This window comes from Globicephala melas, chromosome 4 (genome assembly GCF_963455315.2).
Source record: "Globicephala melas chromosome 4, mGloMel1.2, whole genome shotgun sequence".
Classification (NCBI taxonomy): Eukaryota; Metazoa; Chordata; class Mammalia; order Artiodactyla; family Delphinidae; genus Globicephala; species Globicephala melas.
Genome location: NC_083317.1, coordinates 121,598,538 through 121,621,766, shown reverse-complemented (window position 1 = coordinate 121,621,766; position 23,229 = coordinate 121,598,538). Strand labels below are relative to the sequence as shown.

The window sequence follows — 23,229 nt, the reverse complement described above, 5'->3', positions numbered from 1 at the left end:
CTAGGGCATACGGCGTCAGAAACGTGCGGGCACCTCATCCTTCCCACCTTCCTACACAGTTGCTACTTTTCGATGTGAGACATTCCAGCTTCTCATCCCCTTCCGTGAGTCCCTCTTTTCCTCTTATTAGACCCCATTCGCTCGACGGGCGGCCACCAGCGCAACAGCTTTCGCGCCCCAAGCAACAAGAGCGCGTGCGCGCACACGGGCGGACGCGGCCGCGCGGCCGTCAGGTCCCCGAGCTCCCTCCCCCTCCCGCTGCTGTATAACTTGACTGGCTTGGAGGAGGCGCCGCCGGAGTCGGAGGGCGGGGAGCTCGGAGGAGGGAGCTCGAGAGTTGTGGAGACTAGTGACTGGGAGAAGTCGCAGCCTGCTCTGGTCGGCTCCTTCCCGCTCCCCGTCTCTCTCTCTTTCTCTCTTTCTTAACACACCTACTCCGCCTTCCGCCCCAGCCTGCGCCCTCGCTCCTTTTCTCGCCCGGGGGCCCCTGCCAGTCACTCTCCGGGTTTCGGCGCGGCGGGGGCGCCCCGGGGGTGCCCTCGCCCTCCGGGAGCGGGCGGACGGGCGGCGGGCGGGATGTGGCGCCTGGTGCCTCCGAAGCTGGGCCGCCTGTCCCGCTCGCTGAAGCTGGCGGCGCTGGGCAGCCTGTTGGTGCTGATGGTGCTGCACTCGCCGTCGCTGCTCGCCTCTTGGCAGCGCAACGAGCTGGCCGACCGGCGCTTCCTGCAGCTCAATAAGTGCCCGGCGTGCTTCGGCACGAGCTGGTGCCGCCGCTTCCTCAACGGGCAGGTGGTGTTCGAGGCGTGGGGCCGCCTGCGCCTGCTGGACTTCCTCAACGTGAAGAACGTCTACTTCGCGCAGTACGGCGAGCCCCGTGAGGGCGGCCGCCGCCGAGTGGTCCTCAAGCGCCTCGGCTCGCAGCGCGAGCTGGCGCAGCTCGACCAGAGCATCTGCAAGCGGGCCACCGGCCGGCCCCGCTGCGACCTGCTCCAGGCCATGCCCCGCACCGAGTTCGCGCGCCTCAACGGCGACGTGCGGCTGCTCACGCCGGAGGCGGTGGAGGGCTGGTCCGACCTGGTGCACTGCCCCTCGCAGCGTTTGCTCGACCGCCTGGTGCGCCGCTACGCCGAGACCAAGGACTCGGGCAGCTTCCTGCTCCGCAACCTCAAGGACTCGGAGCGCATGCAGCTGCTGCTGACCCTGGCCTTCAACCCCGAGCCGCTGGTGCTACAGGTAGGCGCGGAGCCCGGGCCGGGGGCGTCCTGCCGGGAGGGCCGCCCGGGGAACGGGAGTCCGGAGAAGCGGCCCCTCCCAAGCCCGTCGCCGGGTCAGGACCCGGTGCGGCGCGGCGAGGCGAGGCGAGGCGGCGGGCGTGGGGAGGGGGCGGCGCTTGGGGGACCCCTGGCGCTGTGAGGGATCGCGGAGTGCGACCCGGCTGCTGGAGAGTCTGCTCTTCTCAGCTGGGCGCGGGCGCATCTCGGGTCTGACTGCGGATCCTTCAACGCCAGAGGGAGCGCGTCTTGTACGCTCGCAAAATGTCTCTCCGCCGAGTTTCTTTCGGCTCTCCTCCCTGCCTTTCTGCTTTGATCCGCCGGAGCTTGCGCTTCCGCGGCGCAGTGTGTTCACGAGCCCTTGGACCTTTCTTAGTTCTCCAGTGTTTCAGTATCGCGTTTGGTCTCGTCTTCAGCACCCCGCGCGGCTGGCCTCACTTCGGCCCCAAAGTCTGTCTTTGTTTTATTCCTTAGCTCATTCACCTGGCACATCATTGGGGCCGCCAATTTGGGGACAGACTCGGGAGGATGAGGTCAGAGAATGGACACCGGGGTCCGGGGTGGGGTCAGTCTGCGAGCCGTGCTTTGGGTGGAATTAGAAAGAGGAAAAAGTAAGGCCCGTTGGACTTGGGGCTGCGAGGCTTTAAGGCCAAGACGGACATTCTCATCCTGATCCTGTGACCTGCTCTATTCATGCGGTAATTTGGCTGCAGGAAGGTGAAATGTTAGGCCAGGGTTAGAAAACAGGGAAAGGAGAGTCATCTCTCTTCTAGCTGACTTATTGGTTCTCTCGTGACTTTATTTTGAAACCAAACGAGCCGTTTAGGGGAGTAGGTTGGGATCTTTTTACTGGTGGTGACAGCCAAAAAGAAAACAGAACCTCTCAAAACTGTGTTTACCTTGGGAAAAGTTGCTGAGTTTATCCACATTCCCACTCGCCTTTAGTGCAGTGTCCTTGGATAGTGGTTACAACTGTTGGGGTTTTGATCTAGCCCGATAACCGCAGGGAAAGTTACCTTGCTCATTTTCCATAACAGTTGTGCTGTATTTCAAATACAAAGGGGAAAAAACATGACGTAGAATTAATCACAAGTAATTTTGAGTACTTCACGCCCTTTCGGCGCTGCTAAGAATGTCACTGATGGCTGGGGGGTTTTTACAGGGTTACATTTTTTTAAATTCTAAAGTGCATCAGTAGGAATGTGCAGTATTCATTTCTATTGCTGGCTTTTCTCAAGTTCTCCGCTGCCCAGCTTAACTAAGAGAAGCCAGCATCGTTTGATTAGTTCAGCCAAATAATTTTAACACAAAATAAATACTTTGCCTCCAACAAAACCGTAGTAAATTTTAATTCGTCCTAGGATGTATGTAACGGGTCATTTAAAGTACAGATTGTATATTAAATGCTTCTCTTTAACAGTGAATGGTATATAAAACTGGTTAAGAAATTACATTATTCGGTAGTTCCAAAACTAGTCAGCCTCTAAATTTTAAGTCCATACTTATGATACGCACATTTGATTTGAAAGTTTTTTTTCCATTTAAGCTGCTTTTTCTCTGTGAGAAATAGATGTTTATGTTAGCAAGGCTAGTCCCTGGAGAAAGCTCTAGCAGTATGGTTTGCTTAGCAGATAGTCTCTCAAATTCTCTGGGACCCAACAATTTAGTAAAGAGCTATCTTAGTAATACACATTTTCTGCAACTAAAATAGTGGCTTCATATTGAAAGGTTTTTATCAGTTAACTCTACTTATATTAGAACCAATATTTTAAGAACGTTGTATATCCAGTTCTATAAATGTATGCATTTTAATATGAGAAACGTTGACATTTGATTTGCACTAAAGTAAATCTGCTTTATTTGGGAAACTTACATGTTTTTGAAGCTTGAAGTTGTCTTGGTATATTCAGTTTACTTTATAGTTGAGACAGTCAAGTGTACGTATATCTTGTTTTCTGATGAACTCTTCGCTTAAACTTTTCTTCTGTTTTCATCTTTAGTGATAAAAAACTTTTAAAAAATCAGTTATATTTTTGTAATTTAAGCTTACTTGACACAATTGCAGTGAGCAGGTGGCTAGGTGGGTTATAGGATAAGAGTTTGTTTTCAGTATGTGAGGAAATATCTGTATCAACATTGTTGACTGTGGTATTTGTAACTTGAAATTTTAATTTAGTTTTATAGCTGTTTACATGCTGTGTGAAATACAAATTTGGGGTCTTTAATACCAGTCAGTCATTGGTATTTTTTTTAAACTGTTGAGCAAACAAGTAGAATAAGAAGACTTATTTTAAATAGAAGGTCTTCATAGAGCTGCTACTTACTTTATAGAACCACTTAATCTTTGGTAAAAACTAATGAGTTAAGTATGAACAGTATAATTAAAATTTGATGACAGTATAAAACCAGTGAAGTGAAAGGAATCTCAAAATTCTTTGGTCAAGTACAAAGATTGTTAAACACTAAGTCACATCATGATGTTCATTACTTTTTGTTAGCTAGACAGACATACACAATTTTAGTATTTATACAGGTTTCTGTGAAACTGTTAACAGCTGTTTATGGTAGTATTGGGATAGTAATTGATAATGGTAGAAAAACTCAGATTTGGCTCTCTGTATATTTTGGGGTTCATGTATTTTTAAAAACTATTTTTAAGGGTACAAGTGTGTGTTTTATAGCTTGAAGAGGAACTTGCTTTTTTTTTTTTTCTGTTTTTTTTTTTTTCCAGGAGAGGGAGCTACTTATTGAATTTTTGGACAGTTGATAACAAACTAGATTTTTCTTATATTGCCCCCAGATTAACTACTTGAGAGAAAAAGTCTTTTGGATCGGATTCATCAAGCTATTCTTAAGAAAAGTTCCCATGTAGGAAACATGCTTCCAAAAATAAACATTTAAGAATCTCTTTTGATAAGGTACTAAAGAAAAAAATGAAAAGTATATATTAATTTAACCCATTAGACATGCATCTTCTGATTTTAAGAAACAGTAACAAACTGAAGTTTCTATTATGCCTTGAAAGGAGACATGAATGGTATTAAATGTCTGCAAGATATGTTTTGGACATACCTTACCTATGTAAGGCTATACAGATTTGTAGTATAGATTTCCCAATATGAAATGATACAGAAGTACAACTCTCTTCCCATTGTTAGATAGTTTTACTAGCCTTCAGCAGCTTATCTAATTCTAAGGAAAGTTGTTCTGCCATAGAATTATCTTCTAAAAAATTTTTATAAGCATCAAGCAACAAGATAATGCTAGAATCTTTATTTTCTACTTTTTCTCTTCACATTTTTACTTCACCCAGAGGTATATTTTAATTACAAGTATGCTAATCTTACTGGAAAAAAATGTGGAGAGGAACTTTGTAATATTCGTATGGCATTTTTGGAATAGTCAGAAATTGAGGTGTTGAAGTATTTGGCAAGATAGTAGGATATTTTCTGTTATTGATAAAATTTCTACCAGTATTTGTACTTACTTATCCTTGAATTTATAAAAATTGTGTGTATAAGGGAGAAAAATGCTGTCTGGATTTCCTGAGGCCCAAATTGTCTCTCTGACGTTATGACTTGGAGATAGTGAAGATGGTCTTGTTTATAGAAATAAGAAAGCTCTTGGTTGTTTGGGGCAAGGAGGTGGGAATTTGTCTTATTATATTTATAGAACTTTGTCTTAAATTTTCTGAATCATGGTTTTAATGGGATTTCTTTAATATTTACAGTGTGTAACTATCATTGTTTAAGCTATAGATTTTAAACTTTTCATTTCTATTCTTATAAATGACATAATACATTGAAAGCATTTTATGTAGTGCCTCATGCATAGTAAGCACTCAATAATTAGAGTGCTTAGATATTAAATAAGTAAGTGACTTAATTATCCAATGCATTTGATTAGTGGTTTTGAAGCTTGTTTGGAATATGAATCACCTTAAAAATAGTTTTGCTTCTGATTATCAACCATATCTTTAATTACACTGATTTATTCCATTCCTACAAGATGAATTTTATAATTAAACTTTGAGTGAATGTTGTTTTTGTCCTTAAAAATAATTTCTATAGGAAAAGAATGTACTTTTAAGATGCAGTTTTTGATGTAAACAAAACATTATGGCCATTTATCTAATTGTCTTACTTTGGACCAGTTGATAAACTTTTTATGGGACTCCCTTTACTTAGCTATAAAGTAAGACTATTGGATTAAATTCTTTTCAGCCCCAACATCCTGTGACTCTCAAACTCTCGACTTGAGAAATTATTCTTCTGAGCTTGACTTTAAACTGGTGGGTTTAAGCTCTTATAAAAGGGAGTTAGGCGTTTTTGTACTTGATCCCTGCTATGGGTTGGAGGCCAGGATAGATAGTCCTTTTAAAGGCTTGTCTTCCTAGCCTCAAATTTTTACACACATGAAATCAGATTAAAACAAATCAAAATTCGAGACTGCCTTTAAAGGAAACAAATCTGGAGCTAAAGGTAGCTAAGGGTCTTGTGGGGTATTGGCACCTGGAAAGGATGTTCCAGACTTTGTCACGGGAATTTCTTTTCAAGCAACAGTTTAAGGGGCTACCCCCTTCTCTCCTCCTGGCTGCTGCTGTAGTAACCACACTCCTGCACTCCCCTATTTAGGCTTCAGAGATGGTTTTGACTAGGTAGTTCTGAGTAGAGCACTTTTTATCTAATAAATGAATGAGCTTAACTCTAGAGGGGTTTTTTTTTTCCTGTTTTTCTTGCTTTTTATCTGAGGTTTCATTGACACTTGATTGTGCTTCCTGACAAAGCAAACAAAAATAATAAAACCTGTGTAACTCAGGTCCAAAAAAGAAGGAGACTTTTATTTTGGAAATATTATAGAAACAGACAGTCACCCATAGGAAAGCACCACTTCCAGATCAGTGGAGCAAAATCATTTGACACCCTAGCCTATTTTCTGGATATGTTCATATCATTTGACTATTATTAGTTCTGAGATCCTTTCTGTACTTTTGTCTAATCTTTGAACTATTTTCCCTCATATTTCCATTGCTTGCATCAGCACATATTCTTCACGTATGTTGGTGGGGGGTAGAAAGCTTACTTTTGGGGGATCTACTTTCTGGACATAGGTGGTCAGTTTCTCAGTGGCTCATCAGGCTGGTTTTTATTCTGATTTTCTGGCTTATGTCTCTGGTCTACTTCCTATATTGCAGTTATTGCTGCTGACTCTTCACAGAATGCTGACACGTTTTCTTTCTTTACTCACTCATTTTGTATATATTAAACTAACATGGGCTTAGAATATAAGCCCTGCATTTTTCCTATACATGCAGTGAACTTTAGTACATGATCGTAAACTGTCTTGAGACTGTAAATTATTGGTGTAAGATGAGGATAGTTATTCATCCTGGTCATAGACTTTTAAAGGTTTTAAATTATGTAATCAAATTTTTTATCCAATTTTTATGTCTTTTTGTAGATTATAGGAGGAAGTTATCTGTAAAATACCCAGAAGCTCTTTGGACTTATATAGCCCTGGACTTAGAGTCAGAAGAACTGAATTTTGTTTCCTCATTTGCTAAATAGTCTGTTATAAGGCATTTGGATTGAAACCTTTCTAGGCAGCTACTAAGTAGCTTAGCTGTGTAGGAGGTAGGTATATAAATGACTAATTACCATTAATTATTATGCTATCATAATAAACCCTACAAAAAAAAAGGATATTGTGCACCCTGTCAGATGACTTATTTAGGGAGGGACATCTGGGTGTATCTTCATAAGAATGGATACCAGGGAAGATTTCACAGAGGAATTGAATTCTGAGGATAAATGGGATTTTGCCCATAGATTTGGGAGGTGGGGGTTTGGGGGGGCCCAGGAGGTGTGGTGAGGACAGTATTGAGATAACGTTCTGTACTACCACAAAGCTGTTGGGTGGCAATGAACAAGTCCCTTAATGTTTCAGAGCCTGAGTTTTTTTAATCAGTAAAATGGGAATGTTAATACTGATCGAAAGGATTATTTTATTTATTTATTTATTTATTTATTTTTTTGCGGTACGTGGGCCTCTCACTGTTGTGGCCTCTCCCGTTGCGGAGCACAGGCTCCGGACGCGCAGGCTCAGTGGCCATGGCTCACAGGCCCAGCCGCTCCGCGGCATGTGGGATCCTCCCAGACCGGGGCACGAACCCATGTCCCCTGCATCAGCAGGCAGACTCTCAACCACTGCGCCACCAGGGAAGCCCCAAAAGGATTATTTTACAGGAGATAGGATTATTCAGATAATATACGCAAAATATCCTTATTTGTGAAGTTTTTTACAGTATGTTATTACTTTGCAAATAAGCTTATTCCAGTTTTAGACATCTATAGTAAACTTCCTTAGTACACTGTGTTGATATCTTAGAAATATGAAAATTTTACTCTTCCTGTGGCAAATGTTCAAATGTCACCACCCTTACATACACATACACACATCATAAATACCTATGTAGCTGCTGCTTCAGGCTATAGTTTTTTTGGAATAGTAATTAAAAGGGGGTTAAGGATTTGTCCCATATGATGAATAGAGTGAATATTGTACGAAACATGGTTTTTCGTAAGGATTCACCAATACAAAGCAAGTAGTTTAATTTTTCTCTGTAAATCATTATTAAGCTTAATAATTTTGTTTAGTACATTGATGAATGATAATTTTAAAACTAGAGGTTAAGTCTGGGTTATTTCTAGACATTCTTAGACTCTGAGACAGAATGTTAGATTTATCATTTGAGGTAAGTTTGATGTTTAAGGGTCTTCATAATTAAGGTGCTTATTTGGAATTTTAACTATGAACTGAAAAGATCTGACAGGAATTCCGTAGCATTGCTCTGTAGTACTGGGAACTGACCTGTATGCCCTTAGGATGCAGTAAAGATGACATGCCAGGGCACAGTTTGTGCCGTCTTTGCTTTCTGGGGCATTAGATGTGGGCAGCAAATAGAGAACAAGGTAATCTTAGATTTTACATGCTATGAAAAGAACAAAGCAGATTCCTATGATGGAGAATTGGATTGGGGATAGAATTTTAAATTTGGTGGTCAGAATTTAGTGACATTTTAGCTGAGGTGCGAATGATGAGAAAACGCCAGTGGTGCAAAGTTCTGAGGGCAGAGTGATTTTAAGCAAGAGGTATGACAAAATTCAGAGGCCCCAACAGGATCAAGCATGGGAGTAGCAAAGCATGGTAGAACACAAGATCATAGAAGTAGGCAAGGTCCATATCCCGTAGGGCCTTGGAAACATGCTTAATGAGTTTAGAATTTTGTTTTCAGAGCGCTGGGAAACAGTAGAAGTGTTTTTAGTAGGGCCTGATCTGTGGAGAATGGATTATAAGAAATAAGACAGGAATCAATAAGAAAGGCTTTTGCACTGGTTTGTAGCAGAAAGCTTGGTGGTTTGTATTAAGGTGGTTCCAACTGAGGTTATGAAAAGCTGTTAGACCCAATATGTTTTGGAGAAATAGCTGACAGGACTTGATGATTGGGATTGGTTACAGTATGAGGGAAAGAGAAAAATAAGATACCTCCAGGGTTTTTGGTCCGAGCGACTGTTGATGAGGAAGCCCAGAGATGGAATGGCTGTTGGAGTAGGGGGAACCAAGAGTTTTGTTTTGGCTATGATATAGTTAAGACAACGGGAATACAAATCTAAAACCAGGCACCAAGTGTTTAATGCAGAGATAGTATGTTCCTAGCAGGTATTTTGCTTTACTTCTGAAGGGCTGTGTTAATTCAGTTAAAGGGAATGGGGGAAGTTAGTATTGTTCTATTGGCAGACTTTTTAAAGAAATCAGGTCTTGACTAAAGAAAGTAATGTAGGTTATTGGGTTCAAAAGAAGCTGCTTATATCTTTTTTTCTTTCTTTCTTTATTTGACATTTTGTTTTACTGAAAGTAAATATTTGAGTATAGTGTTTCTAGGTATATCTTTCAACTTAGAAACATGGATCACAGTTGCTGGTTCTCATGAGGTAAGAAAGGGTCAGTTGAGACTAGTTAAATATTTAAAATTTTACATTTAAAATTTGTGGCCAAGTGATTTTTTTTGGTGTGGGAGAGCATTTCTTAAGCTAGTCATTCTAAAAGATGAGTTATTTCTGTTAAACTTAGTAGATTTTTTGTTTTTGATGTGTTTTGACGTTAGTTTCCAATTTTAGATACAGCTGTTGGACATGATATTCAGTGAAATAACACAACCATGCTATTTTCAAGGCATTGCTTAATATTGTTGGAATTCTAGGTGGGTGGAAATGGCATTCAGAAAATTATTTAATGAAATAAATGGAACATATCCTGTGACTTGAAAATCTTGAGATTATTAAGATTCTACAGTGTTTGCGATGTATAAATTAAGTATAAATTAAGAAGCTGAGGTCTTAGAGAAATTTTATCAAAAATTAGGTAACCATTAAATCATCCCAGTAATTTTACTATATTTTCCCTCCAGACAGTTCACAAAACTGTGAACACATTAGTCTGTCACCAGTGCATTTGAATAATCTCTATGAACAGCTGTTACAACATGCGTTACTACAATGGGATTTTGTTCAAATTTTGGCTTTTAAAAATAATTTTGAAGCTCAAATGGAACCTTTAAGCATTTTCTATGCTTTTGTTAATTTACTTTCTAAAAATGTTCTCAAGTTTAAATTTGCGTGTACGTGTAGAAATGCCAGTTCTTTAGAAAACCTATTAACTAGATTTTAGATTGCATGTTTTGACTATTAATGGATTTTTTTTTTCAAGTCAGTGTCTTTTTACTAGGAATTTTCTCCTTTAAAAAAAAGGAGCCATTCTTGTAACACATTTCCTTCTTAGGCGAACTGCAAAGTTATATTCCTTTTAATGGAATGTTGTGAGATAATAAATGGCTATAAAATATTCTATGTTTTTTGTATAAAAGGAATTCAGATCTTTTAAACTTAGTATGCAAACTACTTTTGGTCATGTAAGGAGAGAAAAAGATAATAGAACACAAACTCTTTAGAGCTGACCTTACTTTGTTCTATCAGTTTTTCTTATACATCCCATATCTCCTTTTTTAGGACTGTGTTCTGACATAATAGAATAAAATGATGTAATTAATCTGGTAGGACAATCAATGGCTGTTGATTAAAGGATATTGTGATATTGTAAAAACTTGTTTTTCGGAATGATGTTACCACAGGATATTGACTAACTCCAGTAAGTAAGATGTTTCTGAATGTTAAGGCTTGGACACATACTTTGTTTTTTTATGGCATGTGGACCATGTTGAGGAATTTGTGTTTTGTTCTGTAAGTTCCAACTTACAGAAGTCTGATCCCTACCTCGCTCTCCAGACTCCATTACCTCAAGCAATTCCCTCCTCATTTCACTGCAGCTGCTTTGGACTTTTTTTCAGTTCTGAGAGGGCAGTTTCTGGCTCTAACATATGCCTCCAACATTCTAAACTGCCTCATCCCCAGTCTACGTAGTATTATACTTATCCTTTAGATCTCTCCCTAAGTGGCACTTCCTTAGAGAGGCTGCCCTTTACCACACCATCTAAAATAGATCCCTACTCTTCTTTCCCAACATATTGTATACTTTTCTGTGATTTGCAACAAATTCCATAATTTATTACTTACACATGTTTAATAATCATCTTCCTAACTCAGGCTAAAAAGCCTTCCTTAGAATAGGGACTATGTTTTATTTACAGCTCTTTACTTAGCATTTCGTGATGGAGTTAGGCTAGATCTAGGATTTTTTAATTCAAGATTTGTATTTTTTCATTCTACAGTAACTGTCTCACTACCTTTACTCCAGCTGCTTGTAGTACTCAATGAAATGTGGGTTGACCTACAATCCCTTATCTGTAATTCCAAATTTAAAAATCTGAAGAAAAGTAGGTTTCATCAAATTAAAAACAAACAAATGTGAAAACACAAGGTAATTTATGTGCTTTATCCCACTTAGGATGAATAAGCTTATAGTATTTTTGCAGTGTAATATGTTTTCTTGTGAGGTGCTACCCCAGACTCTCCTTGAGGCATTGCATAATATGAGTATGAAATATACGTACTGTCACCTTTCCAAAATCTGAAAACTTCTGAAACAGGGATATTGGATTGAGGGGTTGTATTAGCCTGAGTTCACCTCTTAACTACCTGTGTGACTTGAGGCAAATCACTTAAACTATGCTGATAAAGTTGAACTGTACTTACAACTCAGGTACCCTCCAAATCTAGAATTCTTAGATTTCACATCCCATTTATTGGTCACATAAAGTGTCATGACATTTGGTTTTGATCAATAGATATGTGATAGTTATGTCAGCTTTTAGAATTTAAAAAAAAAGAGCCAGTCTTGTAACACATTTCCTTCTTAGGCGAACTGGAAAGTTATATTCCTTTTAATGGAATGTTGTGAGATAATAAATGGCTATAAAATAGCCATTTTGTGGTGCTTACCTATTATAAATGAAAATCAAATTACAATGCTGTGTTTATACATATTACCAAGTTTTAAATTTTTTATATTTTTAGTCCTTGTGGATGCCTTATACATTTCTCATAGCATTGAGCCTTTTTAAAGTTTGGTAACTAATTTATACATTCCTTTGTAAATTAAAAACTACTAGAGGACAGTGAAGATAGATTTCTAGTTCAGTGGTTCTTGGCTACGTTTGGAAGGTGTTGATTATTTATAGATGCCTTTTCAATAGGCAGTTTGCAAACAAGCACCTCTATTGATGAACATCTGGACTTATATAAATAGGAAGATTTAAACAGGCAGTATAAAAATGTTTTGGTAAGCAATTCTTTATAAAGCAGTAGTAAATTGTACATTTCATACTTTTTTCTTTGATCTTACATTGCCCTGATGAATATGGGGCAAATATTATTCCAGTTTTACAGAGGAAGAGACTAAAGCTCTAAAAAGTTTTGGCTTTGCCACCATCACACAGCTAGTGAGATGCAGAGGTGAAGGTGAAACTCAAAAGCTAGACTTGTGATATCAAGTCCATTATTCTGTTCATATACTGTTTTACACTTTAAATATAGAAGTTTTATGAAATATTATGTACCTTAAAGAGTATAAAATAAATTTTCTCTTTATTGATACATGTTTTATGTCACCTTCATTTTATTTTCTCATAAAATGAAGATGATCCTAGTGGTTTTGTTTGTTTCCGAAACCTTGGCTTTAAGCTAAAAGATACCTAGACATGATGATTTATCTTAGGTTTCATATTCACAGTACCTTTTATTATGTAAATTAACAGTGAAGACATTTAATGTTGCTTTAAATCCTAGAGTTAAGCATGTTTGACGTGATACTTAAATTTCCATTTTTAATTTTTAAATTGGTAATAATACTCTGTAGACTTTCTTTGGGTAGTCACCCACCCAATATAAAAAAAAACAGTAATAGAGTAGTAAATACATTGTTTGTAACTATTATGTGCCTTTGTGTAATCTTAGACTAATAGTTATAAAAACTTCACATACTACACTTTATGTCATATACATTCAAGCCTGATGAAAAGCCCTGAACAGTTAATCGGAGTGCCTCCAATCCAATTAGAATTTAAAACATTCCAGGTTGAAAGTCTCTTTTCTTCACATGAAAAGTGTTTGTACACATTTTTTCAGTAGTAAATAATCCTGTAAAATACACACATTTTCTTACACAGCTCAATATCAGAAAAAAACAACCCAATAAAAAATGGACAGAAGATCTAAGTAGACATTTCTCCAAAGAAGACATACAGATGGTCAAAAGGCACATGAAAAGATGCTCAACATGACTAATTATTAGAGAAATGCAAATCAAAACTGTAATGAAGTACCACCTCACACCAGTCAGAATGACCATCATCAAAAAATCTGCAAACGATAAATGCTGGAGAAGGTGTGGAGAAAAGGGAACCCTCCTACACTGTTGGTGGGAATGTAAATTGGTGCAGCCACTATGGAGAACAGTATGGAGGTTCTTTAAAAAACTAATAAGAGTTACCATATGATCCTGCAATCCTACTCCTGGGCATATATCCAGAGAAAACCATAAAGTCAAAAAGATACATGTACCCCTCGTTGCAGCACTATTTACAATAGCTGAGATGTGGAAGCAACCTAAATGTCCCCCAATAGATGAATGGATAAAGAAGATGTATATATATACACAGTGGAATATTACTCAGCCATAAAAAAGAATGAAATAATGCCATTTGCAGCAACATGGATGGACCTAGAGATTATCATACTAAGTGAAGTAAGCCAGACAGAGAAAGACAAATGTCATATTGATATTGCTTGTATGTGGAATCTTTAAAAAAAAGAAAAAGATACAAATGAACTTATTTCCAAAACAGAAGGAGACTCACAGACTTCGAAAGCAAACTTATGGTTACCAAAGGGGAAGGGGGGGGCGAGGGATAAATTAGGAGGTTCGGATTAACATGTGTACACTACTATATATAAAATAGATAACCAACAAGGACCTACTGTATAGCATTGGGAAATGTGTGCAATATTTTGTAATAACCTATAAGGGAAAAGAATCTGAAAAAGGATATATATGTATAACTGAATCACTGTGCTTTACAATTGAAACTAACACAATATTGTAAATCAACTATACTTCAATAAAAAAAAAAGTAAAAATAGAAATAAAAATGAAATACACGCATTTTATTTCAGGTTACTTTAAATTGTGTGCCTGTTGTGCTAGGCAGTTTGAAAATCTGATTTTAAGATTTTGTTTAAAGAAAAAAAATGTGGACCTCAGCAGTATACTTCTTATCTTAGCTACTGTGGTTTTGTGCACCGTGCGAGTTGGGTAGTCAGGAAGTCAGAAGTTGTGTTTCTTATTGCTTGATATATTTAATAAATCCAAGCAGTAACATCTTAAAAGTTTGTCTCTCAAACTCTCCTTCATCATGGTAATTTGATCCTAAGCCAGAATTGTTTTAAATACAAATTATAAATATTTTGGCTTCCTTGAAGCATTTTCAATAGAATGCTCAATAGAATTCTGTTCTCATTAATGAAGTCTGACTATTTTGACTACACAATGAACATTCTTCTCATGAGCAAGTGATGTGAATTCATTTGTTAAAGTTCTTCCAAAAGATTAGGTAGCAAACTGTATGAAAGAATTGTAGTGCTCTTCTTAAAATGAGGTATAACAGGATTTCCGTTAACGTTGTCAGAAATTACTGTATGAATGTAAAGTTGCTCAGTATGACATTTGTTCATATATTTTATCGTCTTCCATGAGGGACTTGAGTAATGAAGTGTATATCTGACTGTCGTTTGCCAGTTGGAAAGCCTCCAAAAACAAGGAGGCATTTGTACATGTGCAGAGGTTGGCAGGGTTCCCTTTTCTCCTGTTGTCAAAGACCATTTTATTTTCACAAAGATAAGTTTGTATCTGTTCTACAATATGGCATGTGAATAATATACCAATAGTGTATGGAGGAGTTTTTTCATTTACTTTTTGCATGACAAAACTATGTAATCTCACATATTTATGTATTTTCAGTGCTTTCATTTATATGTCAGGTTTTATACATGAATACTGGGAAATAGTTAAATCTTTTGTAATCATTTTGTCTAAATAAATTTTCAAGTTTGTGGAGGTATTTTAAGTTGGGAGGAAAGGTTGAAAATAACATGTGGTTAGCAGTTTTTGCATGTCACATTGGACATGAGCAATCTGTCACTCTTCCCATTGCCCACAAGAAATTTTAAAATCTCAGGTAATAAGATTAAAAACGCATTTTCCTCTAATTATTAAAGAATCAGTAGATATCGTCTCTGAACAAAATTGAATCAATTCATTTACTATATTTAAAGATTCATGCTATCATATCTAAATTTTTAATTTACATAATTAGTATTTTATCACAAAACTCCAGATCTTAAAATTTAAAAGAAAAAAAGGTATATGTACCAAGAACAAATACAGTTATTGTACATTGATAGTGTTGAAAGGAAACACAAATGAACATAGGTAATTATGGATGAAGTTTGGTTCTAAAAATCTTTTTTGTTTTAAAGTTGATAAAAGTTTTAATGTAAGGGTATTGAGTTTTGTCAATTTTATAAAAGCTCAGGGTAAAAGTACTTACTTTTCTTGAGAGGCCCAAGAAGAGCCTCATCTCCAGCTCTTGTATGCAGATTGTTCAATTTTTAGCAATAGAAGTAGGCTACATTTATATTCTGTAGTGTTTTGCTTTGTTTCCCCTGAAGTTTGTGTAAACATCATCTTTATATAATTTCTTCCCCCAACTTAAGGAAAGGTACTAGACTGAAAAATTTCTCTTAAAAAACGCCTCTGGTCATGTGATCTTCCAAAAAGTTGTTTAAAACAATACTTATCACCCTTTTGCACTGCATTGCTCATCTTGTAGTTGGGTGTTTTAGCTTTGGAGAGTGAGTACCTTAGAATAAGCCTGCCATTTTACTTAGGTTGAAAATGACTTGTTGATGATCCTGGAAGATTTTTGTTTTAGGATGTTAATCTTCCTAGTAGTTATAAAATCCATTAGAAAATCTTGCCCAGATTAGGAGAACAAATAATTTTGTATTTGGGTTAAGGTGAATAGACAATGTGATGGCATTGGAAAGGGAAGCAAGACTTAACTTGGGACCAGAGGTACTTGGAGTAGAGATTGTATTGATAGGTTATCAGATTGCTCTTTACCAACCTTTGGGTATAGATAGAAGATACTTCCCAAGAATCCTTCTTGAATTCCACCCCTGCTTTCCTCTGGACTAGATAAGGCCCCTATTAAAGACTTTCTTAGGACCTGTACCACCTTTTAGTAACTAACACTTATCACACATAATTATTTGTTTGTTACACGTCTTTTCTTCTAAAATTTTTATTTTAGAGACTGTGTAGTTCACTCTTCCAGCATAACACAGTGCCTGGTGCCTGGTAAACACTTGCTGGCTAATAGGCCTACAGTAGTCCTGTTCATTCAGAAGAAAGGATTGGTTGATTGTACTTAACAGGAGTCAAAAAGATAAAGGAAAGCATACATACTTTTAGATCTGGTAATAAAGAAGGTGTCTTGTGTCTTGTTGATCAATTTGGTTCTGAGATTTTGATAAGAAAGACTTACTTTATTTTAGCTTTATAGTGTAATCTGTTAAAAAATTTTCACATCCATGGTAACGGTATGAGTTAAAGAAGAAATAAAGTTACTCACAGACATTGGGAACAGACATGTGGTTGCCAAGGGGAAGGGAAGGAGTGGGGGAGAGATGGACTGGAAGTTTGGGGTTAGCAGATGCAAACTATTACATATAGAATGGATAAACAGCAAGATCCTACTGTATAGCACAGGGAGCTATATTCAGTATCCTAAGATAAACCATAATGGAAAATAATATTTAAAAAAAGAATGTGTATATATGTATAACTGAATGTAAATCAAATATACTTCAAGAAAGAAAGAAAAAAAAGTTGATCTCTATTGAACTATTGAATATAAAAAGAAAATCCAAGCTCATACCTAGTAGAAATCCCTACGGAGGATCTGGGCTAGACCTAGGATATCTTCATCAGAATCTCTTATAATAAGATAATTCTTTTGTAGAGTTTTCCATCTGATGAAGGTTGGCCATTTGCAAAATATCTTGGAGCTTGTGGAAGAATGGTGGCTGTAAATTATGTTGGAGAAGAACTGTGGAGTTACTTTAATGCACCATGGGAGAAACGAGTTGACCTCGCTTGGCAATTAATGGAAATAGCAGAGCAGCTGACAAACAATGACTTTGAATTTGCACTCTACCTCCTGGACGTCAGCTTTGACAATTTTGCAGTTGGTCCTAGAGATGGGAAGGTGATCATTGTGGATGCTGAAAATGTTTTGGTTGCTGACAAAAGGTTAATTAGACAAAGTAAGTATTATAACTTTTAGATTTTCTCTGTGTCAAAATAATGTTTACCTTTATGTGAAGCAAACTTTTAATTTTCTCCTTAGAGGGCAACCTTGCATCTTTCTTTGTTTTATTTGACCAGTATCAGTAAACAAATACTGATTTATTATACTTACGCTTGTACTCTTAGTCACAGTTTGTCCTTATTTAGAAAATATCCTTCAGGTTCAAATGGACGCAGATATACCGTGTGTGTGTATGTGTGTGTATACACGTCTTTTTCATGCTTTATGCTGTGGTTTAGGATCTAATGCAGAATTAAGTTTTTATATAGTTAAAGGCCACCAGAGAGACTATACTGCTTTTGTGGAGTCCATATTTTTCTGTGGAGTCTCTTACAGAGTTACTCTGTGTTTCATTGTTCTGTGAGGTCCCTTCAGTGATTTTTTTTTCTTTTTAACCATTTAGATGATTCCTAGCACTGCAGAACTCTTAACTTTGGTTTGACATTATTACGTCTCATCCAAAACTTTGCTCTCCGTTCATTTATGAGCTCTTCAAAGGATAGGTGGGCACAATGGCTGAAGTGTTTTGAAAATTAAGTGTCATAGGAATTTTAAAGTTTCAGGGACAAAGCCTGTAGTTCTATAACTAATGTACTTAGTAAAAAAAAATCCCGAAGGGTTGTTATTCCATGGTGAAGGTCTTGTATTCTTAATCCCCTCATGTCATGTGGGGGTCTGTTGATAAAGAGACCAAAAATTTGTGTCACCTACGGAATGCAGTGAATGTAACAGCAGTCTATTAGGTTTATACTTTTTACATCAGCTTGATCTTGTTAAATACTTAATTTTTCTCAGTGCCTTGATCTGATTCCGTACTCACCAAACTACTTTCTGATTATTTCTTGACCTGCCATGTACATCCTTTCATGGAGAGTGGATACCGTGCTCTGGAGTGCTTCATTTCCTACTTATCTCTTCCTACATTTGTGAATGTTGTAGCAGCTTACACCATGCTTTTCTTTTTCAAAGTGTACAATTCAGTGGTTTTATTATATTCAGAGTTGTGCAACTTGCCTAAACTTTAAAACACTTTTATTCCAGTATTCATAAAAATAATATTTTTGAAATTTTTTTTTCTTTTTGATGTGAGCATTCCTGGAATACATGTTACAGTTTTATACCAACTAATTCCTGACCTTGAATGAATACAATATAGCTTCTGTATTCTCGCATTTCATACAGTGAGCTCCAGTGCTACTTTAGCTCTGGCTAATTCTTTTCAAATGTCTCATGGTAGGGCTGTCTAAACAGACACTTTGCAAAAGGCCATATTTAGTTATTCACCCTCTTTTCTGAACTCTTGTAAATGACCTTTACAGGGAAATTGTGATTTTGTTGTGGCAACTCCCTCAATGTCCTTCCCTTTATCATCTAAACTAGTAAAAACAATACACATTCATTTTTTTCAAACAGAATAGATCCTTCCTTGAGAAACTGTTGCATCAGTTATCTTCTTCAACTTTCTACCCTCCTCCTTAAAATCCAATTTTTCTTACCTTCCCCAAAACAAGTATGCATAAGATTCTTTTCTGCTTTCCCAGCATTTTTAAAAGTACTGCTTACTGCCTGTCTCTGCTTCCTCAGCCTCCATTCATTTCTCAACCCATTAAACCTGACTGCATTACCATCTGCAACCACCCAGTTGGCAAATTCGTGAAGTGACTGATTAGTAACAACTTTCTGAAATTCTTTCCTCCTTTGGTTTCCTTCTATTCAGGTAGTTCCTTTTTTAAAACATAAATCTGATCTTAGCACTTCTTTGCTTAATGCTTTTAATGACTTCCCATGGTTCTTCGAGTAAAATTCGAACTCCTTACCAGAGAATAATGTGTATGACTTGGAGCTGTTCTGCTTCATTTTTAACATCCCTCCACTGCACTTAATGCTTCAGCTACAGTGGCCTTTTAGTTTCTTGAATGAACCTTTCCACTGAATACCTTACAGCTACTTTATATTACTCTGTATTTATGTATAAAATATTAACATTATGTTAATAGTGTCTATCTTGTCATCTAGTTAGAACCTCAGACTTTACTCATACACTTCCCTGTTAATTTTTTTCTCAAATGTTTCTACAGTCTGGCTTTTTTTCCTAGACCATCTTAGTCCCTCCAGTCTTCAGCCCAGATTTACATTTCTATTAGACAAATCATGGTCATGACCATCCAAGGTACAAACTATTCTCTAGCCTTATCTGTACCTCCTCCCTAGTTATCTGTCTCATGCTCTAGCCACAGTGAATTTACTGTTTCCTGAACCAGCCGGACCAATCCCTTAAATCCATGCCTTCGTACATACTGTACCCTGGGCCTAGCATGCTGTATCCCCTCTTTGCTTTTCAGACTTGCTTATCTTTCAAGACCTAAATCAGTTGTTCTCCTCTGTGCAGCTTTCTGCAGCCTCAGGCACAGGTACTGCATCCTCTGTACTCACGTCGCACTATGTCATACTTCTGTGTGGCACTTTCTCTGTATCATGGAGAGTTTCACTCTACGCTGAACATTTTAGTAGCAGGGACCTTTTCTGATCCTTCTGCCTGGCATTGGTGGACTCCTAATAAACGTTTGTATATAAATTAATATATTTAAGTGTTTAATGTTATACAATTTTAAGAACAAATACTGTGTTAATTAGTCAAATGTTATATTTTGGGAAACAATGAAAACTCTCTTAAAATGTATTTTTCTCTTTCTCCTTTTTCGCTTTTCACAGATAAACCTGAAAATTGGGATGTATGGTATGAAAGCAAATTTGATGACTGTGATAAGGAAGCTTGCTTATCATTTTCAAAAGAAATTCTTTGTGCTCGTGCCACTGTGGACCACAATTATTATGCTGTTTGTCAGAACCTATTATCTAGACATGCCACCTGGCGTGGCACCTCTGGAGGACTGCTTCATGATCCACCAAGTGAAATTGCCAAAGATGGCCGACTAGAGGCCTTGCTGGATGAGTGCGCCAACCCAAAGAAGCGCTATGGCAGATTCCAGGCTGCAAAAGAACTGCGTGAATATCTAGCACAATTAAGTAACAATGTGAGGTAGTCTATGGTGAAGTTTTCTTTGCTTTTCTTCATTTAAATAGCACTGGCTAAAACGAAACCACCAAAAATTATCTGGAAAAATGAAATTTGGAAGTAATACATTCAGAGGATGATAAACTTGCACTGATAGATCTTAATGTTAACATCCATCAAAGTAAGACATAATTTCAAAAAATCACATGTTGCTTCTGCAAATAAGTTTGTTCTTACACTTTGGAGGCTTGAGCTATCGTTAACCGCTTTACCCCCTGAATGCCTGACTGGATTAATGAGTATTGTTAAGCTATTGGAAATGAGTCTGATAGTTATATTGGCTTGTGTATCAAAGGGTACTTGGTACTTGACTTAGTTTGCGTTATGATCATGATTTTGTGAATCTCTTGTATTTACTTTGAATGTCAAGTTAGATTGGCCTGTTTTATAGGCTACTTTTTCCTTCTCACGTGTAGGTTTGTTTTTTTTTTCCCCATTTTTATGTTTTTAATTAAATTTTACACATTCAGGTTACTATAGGTATTCATTTATGTCTGGGCTAGTTTTCATTCAGTGCTGTAAGGTACACATTTACCGTTAGGGCAGGATTCCCAGGTTTACTGTTTTTTCAGAAAGCTGAATATTTTATTATGTAAATACATTTCTTCCCACTTTCTGTGGTTTCACCATTGCATGAGATCATTTAAGGTTGTTTAACAGTTACATCCCTCTATGCCAATAAATTATAAGTGTACTCTAAACATGAACTTTGGCATATGTTGCAAAATGTCATTTTTGTCCCTTAAAAGGCTAGCAATCTATACCTTGATGTTAATTTGATTGAGGGGAAAAAAAAAAACAGTATTTTTTAAATGCTAACTATTTCAGGATAGTAATGCATATGCCAAAGAAATATTAGACCTAGTCCTATGGTTAGATTTTAAAATTGGTCATCTACCTATTTTTACTATCCTACTTCCAGTACTTCGACTCTGTCATTATTAAATTCATATCTTCCTGATTATTCTTTTACATTGAAAAGTTAAGCTACTGCTTGCAAACATATGTAAAAGATGTACCTCTTATTCATTGGTAGTTTTGCAAAAGTCAGTGTGGTAGTCATTGTTTGAGTTTAATATGGCGTCATAACTTTTTATTTATTGATGGACTAATAATTCTTACTATAAAGCAGACAGGTTTAGGCAGTCTGTCCAACTTGATCTTCATTACCCAATTGTTAACCATAAAAAACATCAAATTTAAGTCTATGGGTAAAAGTTAAACGTGTGAGATTTCTGTGGGCTGTTTTTAAAGTTACAATATATATATAAATTGGCTATCACTAACGTAGGTGATATTTTCCTGTTTGAAATTACAACTTTTGTTTACCGCAAAGTTTGGTGTAGTGTGCGGTATTTAGTTCTAGACTGACCTTACTCTAATCAGAAAGTGATTAAATATGCACAACCAAAGCCAAGTTTTTCTTTTCTTTTTCATTCATTCAGCAACTATTTATTGAGCATCAACTCTGTGCCAGGTACATTACTAGCTGCTACACACTGTCTGAACGTGACATACGGTTAAGTAACTTTAAAATGATTATCAAAGACTTCGATGTGGGTATTTCTTAAGTTGAAAGAGCATTCATTAAATTGGGATCATGCTTTCATGTTATTTTACTGTTGTGATGGACATTCTACCTGTACCATCTACAACTGGGTTGCTACAAAAAGAGCAGGAGGAAATCAATAAAGTTAATCCCAGTTTAAAAACTGGAAGAAGGGTAAGATCTCTTCGTTGTAAAGTTAATTTTTATACATCAGTACATTACATACTAAGCTGACTTTACAACTTTGGAAAACTTTTGAGGGGAGTAGGTAAAGTTACGTGTCAAACATTCGCCTCTTACTCAAAACTTCAAATAAAATACACATTTTCAAAATGGAGCACCTTTTATATTTGATAAGTATTCATTACAAACCTTAGAATGCCAGTCATTAGAGGAGTTGTCTTTCTGTGGTTTAGCAGACATTTATCTTACTTTTGGGAAGAGTGATTGTGATTGCAGAACAGGAAGTGAGAAAACACTGCCAGCAGTGATTGCAACTTGAGGTCGTTTTTTATAACTACCATTTCCCCCTTGAGATTACGTGTAATTTCTTTTATCTTTGGAAAAGTTGAGGAGAAGATAGTAAAAGAATTAGGAATTTAAAATTACAGGGAAAAATATGTATGTGAAAAGCAATAAATATTTTGTTCACTTTGCTATCAAGATGTTCACTATCAGATATTTATTATACAGCAGCAATTTATATTTTTAATCATTGCCCATTAATAGACGCAGTAAAATATTTTTGAATCAGACATTTGGGGTTTGTATGTGCATTAAAATTGTCTTTTGTACTGTAAGTTACTGCTTAATTTGAATATTTTATCAGAACTGTCTCCCTGTGCCTTTATAATATAAAGTTGTTTCTACAACTTTTAATGATCTTAATAAAGAATACTTTAAGAATCACACTTTTCAGACTATCTCTTAACTTCAAATATACAACTTTTTCTTGAATGGAAAGTGGGGTTATATAGATAAGTTTTTTTTTTTTCTCTTGCATATATTTTGATATAATTTTCAGAAACTATCTGGTTGGGTGTGATCCGAACTTAAGGTGTTTGTTTTCTTCTGTTTTTCTGTAGTAGTTGGTGACTTTTTAAACTTTTACTACTAAAATGGGATAGAGAACTTAATTATGGAATTTTTCAGATGTATACAAGAGAATAATATAATGAACAATAATAAACTGTGGTTATAGTAATTTCAAAAGTGAGCAACGGGTGGCCAAACTTGTTTCCTCTGTACCCCAGCCTACTTGCCCCAGCTTATTTTGCGAGAGATATCATTTGATTCAGCCATGCACATTAGGCATTTTCTCCTCAACAAAAATTTCACATCTAAAAACTTAATACCTCAATATCACCAAAGCAAGAGAGCTTTCGGAAAC

General features: G+C 37.1%; 1 protein-coding gene across 2 annotated transcripts; it reads left to right on the top strand.

Moving 5' to 3' along the window:
- Positions 1-22,807, top strand: DIPK2A (divergent protein kinase domain 2A). Of its 2 annotated transcripts, none has more exons than XM_030873293.3 (3): positions 1-1,233; positions 16,867-17,170; positions 19,927-22,807. In XM_030873293.3, the coding sequence occupies exons 1-3, from the start codon at positions 577-579 to the stop codon at positions 20,256-20,258; spliced, it is 1,293 nt and encodes a 430-aa protein (XP_030729153.1). In that variant the 5' UTR covers positions 1-576; the 3' UTR covers positions 20,259-22,807. The 2 variants fall into 2 exon arrangements, with proteins under 2 accessions (XP_030729153.1, XP_060154496.1); XM_060298513.2 differs by having other exon boundaries at positions 3-104; positions 19,927-22,803.
- Positions 22,808-23,229: the final 422 nt, after the last annotated feature.

Bases quoted from the DNA above. Each gene is read 5' to 3' on its own strand.
- DIPK2A (XM_030873293.3), top strand. From the start codon at position 577: ATGTGGCGCCTGGTGCCTCCGAAGCTGGGCCGCCTGTCCCGCTCGCTG. The intron at 1,234-16,866 runs GTAGGCGCGGAG...ATTCTTTTGTAG, and splicing joins CCGAGCCGCTGGTGCTACAG to AGTTTTCCATCTGATGAAGG. The intron at 17,171-19,926 runs GTAAGTATTATA...CGCTTTTCACAG, and splicing joins CAAAAGGTTAATTAGACAAA to ATAAACCTGAAAATTGGGAT.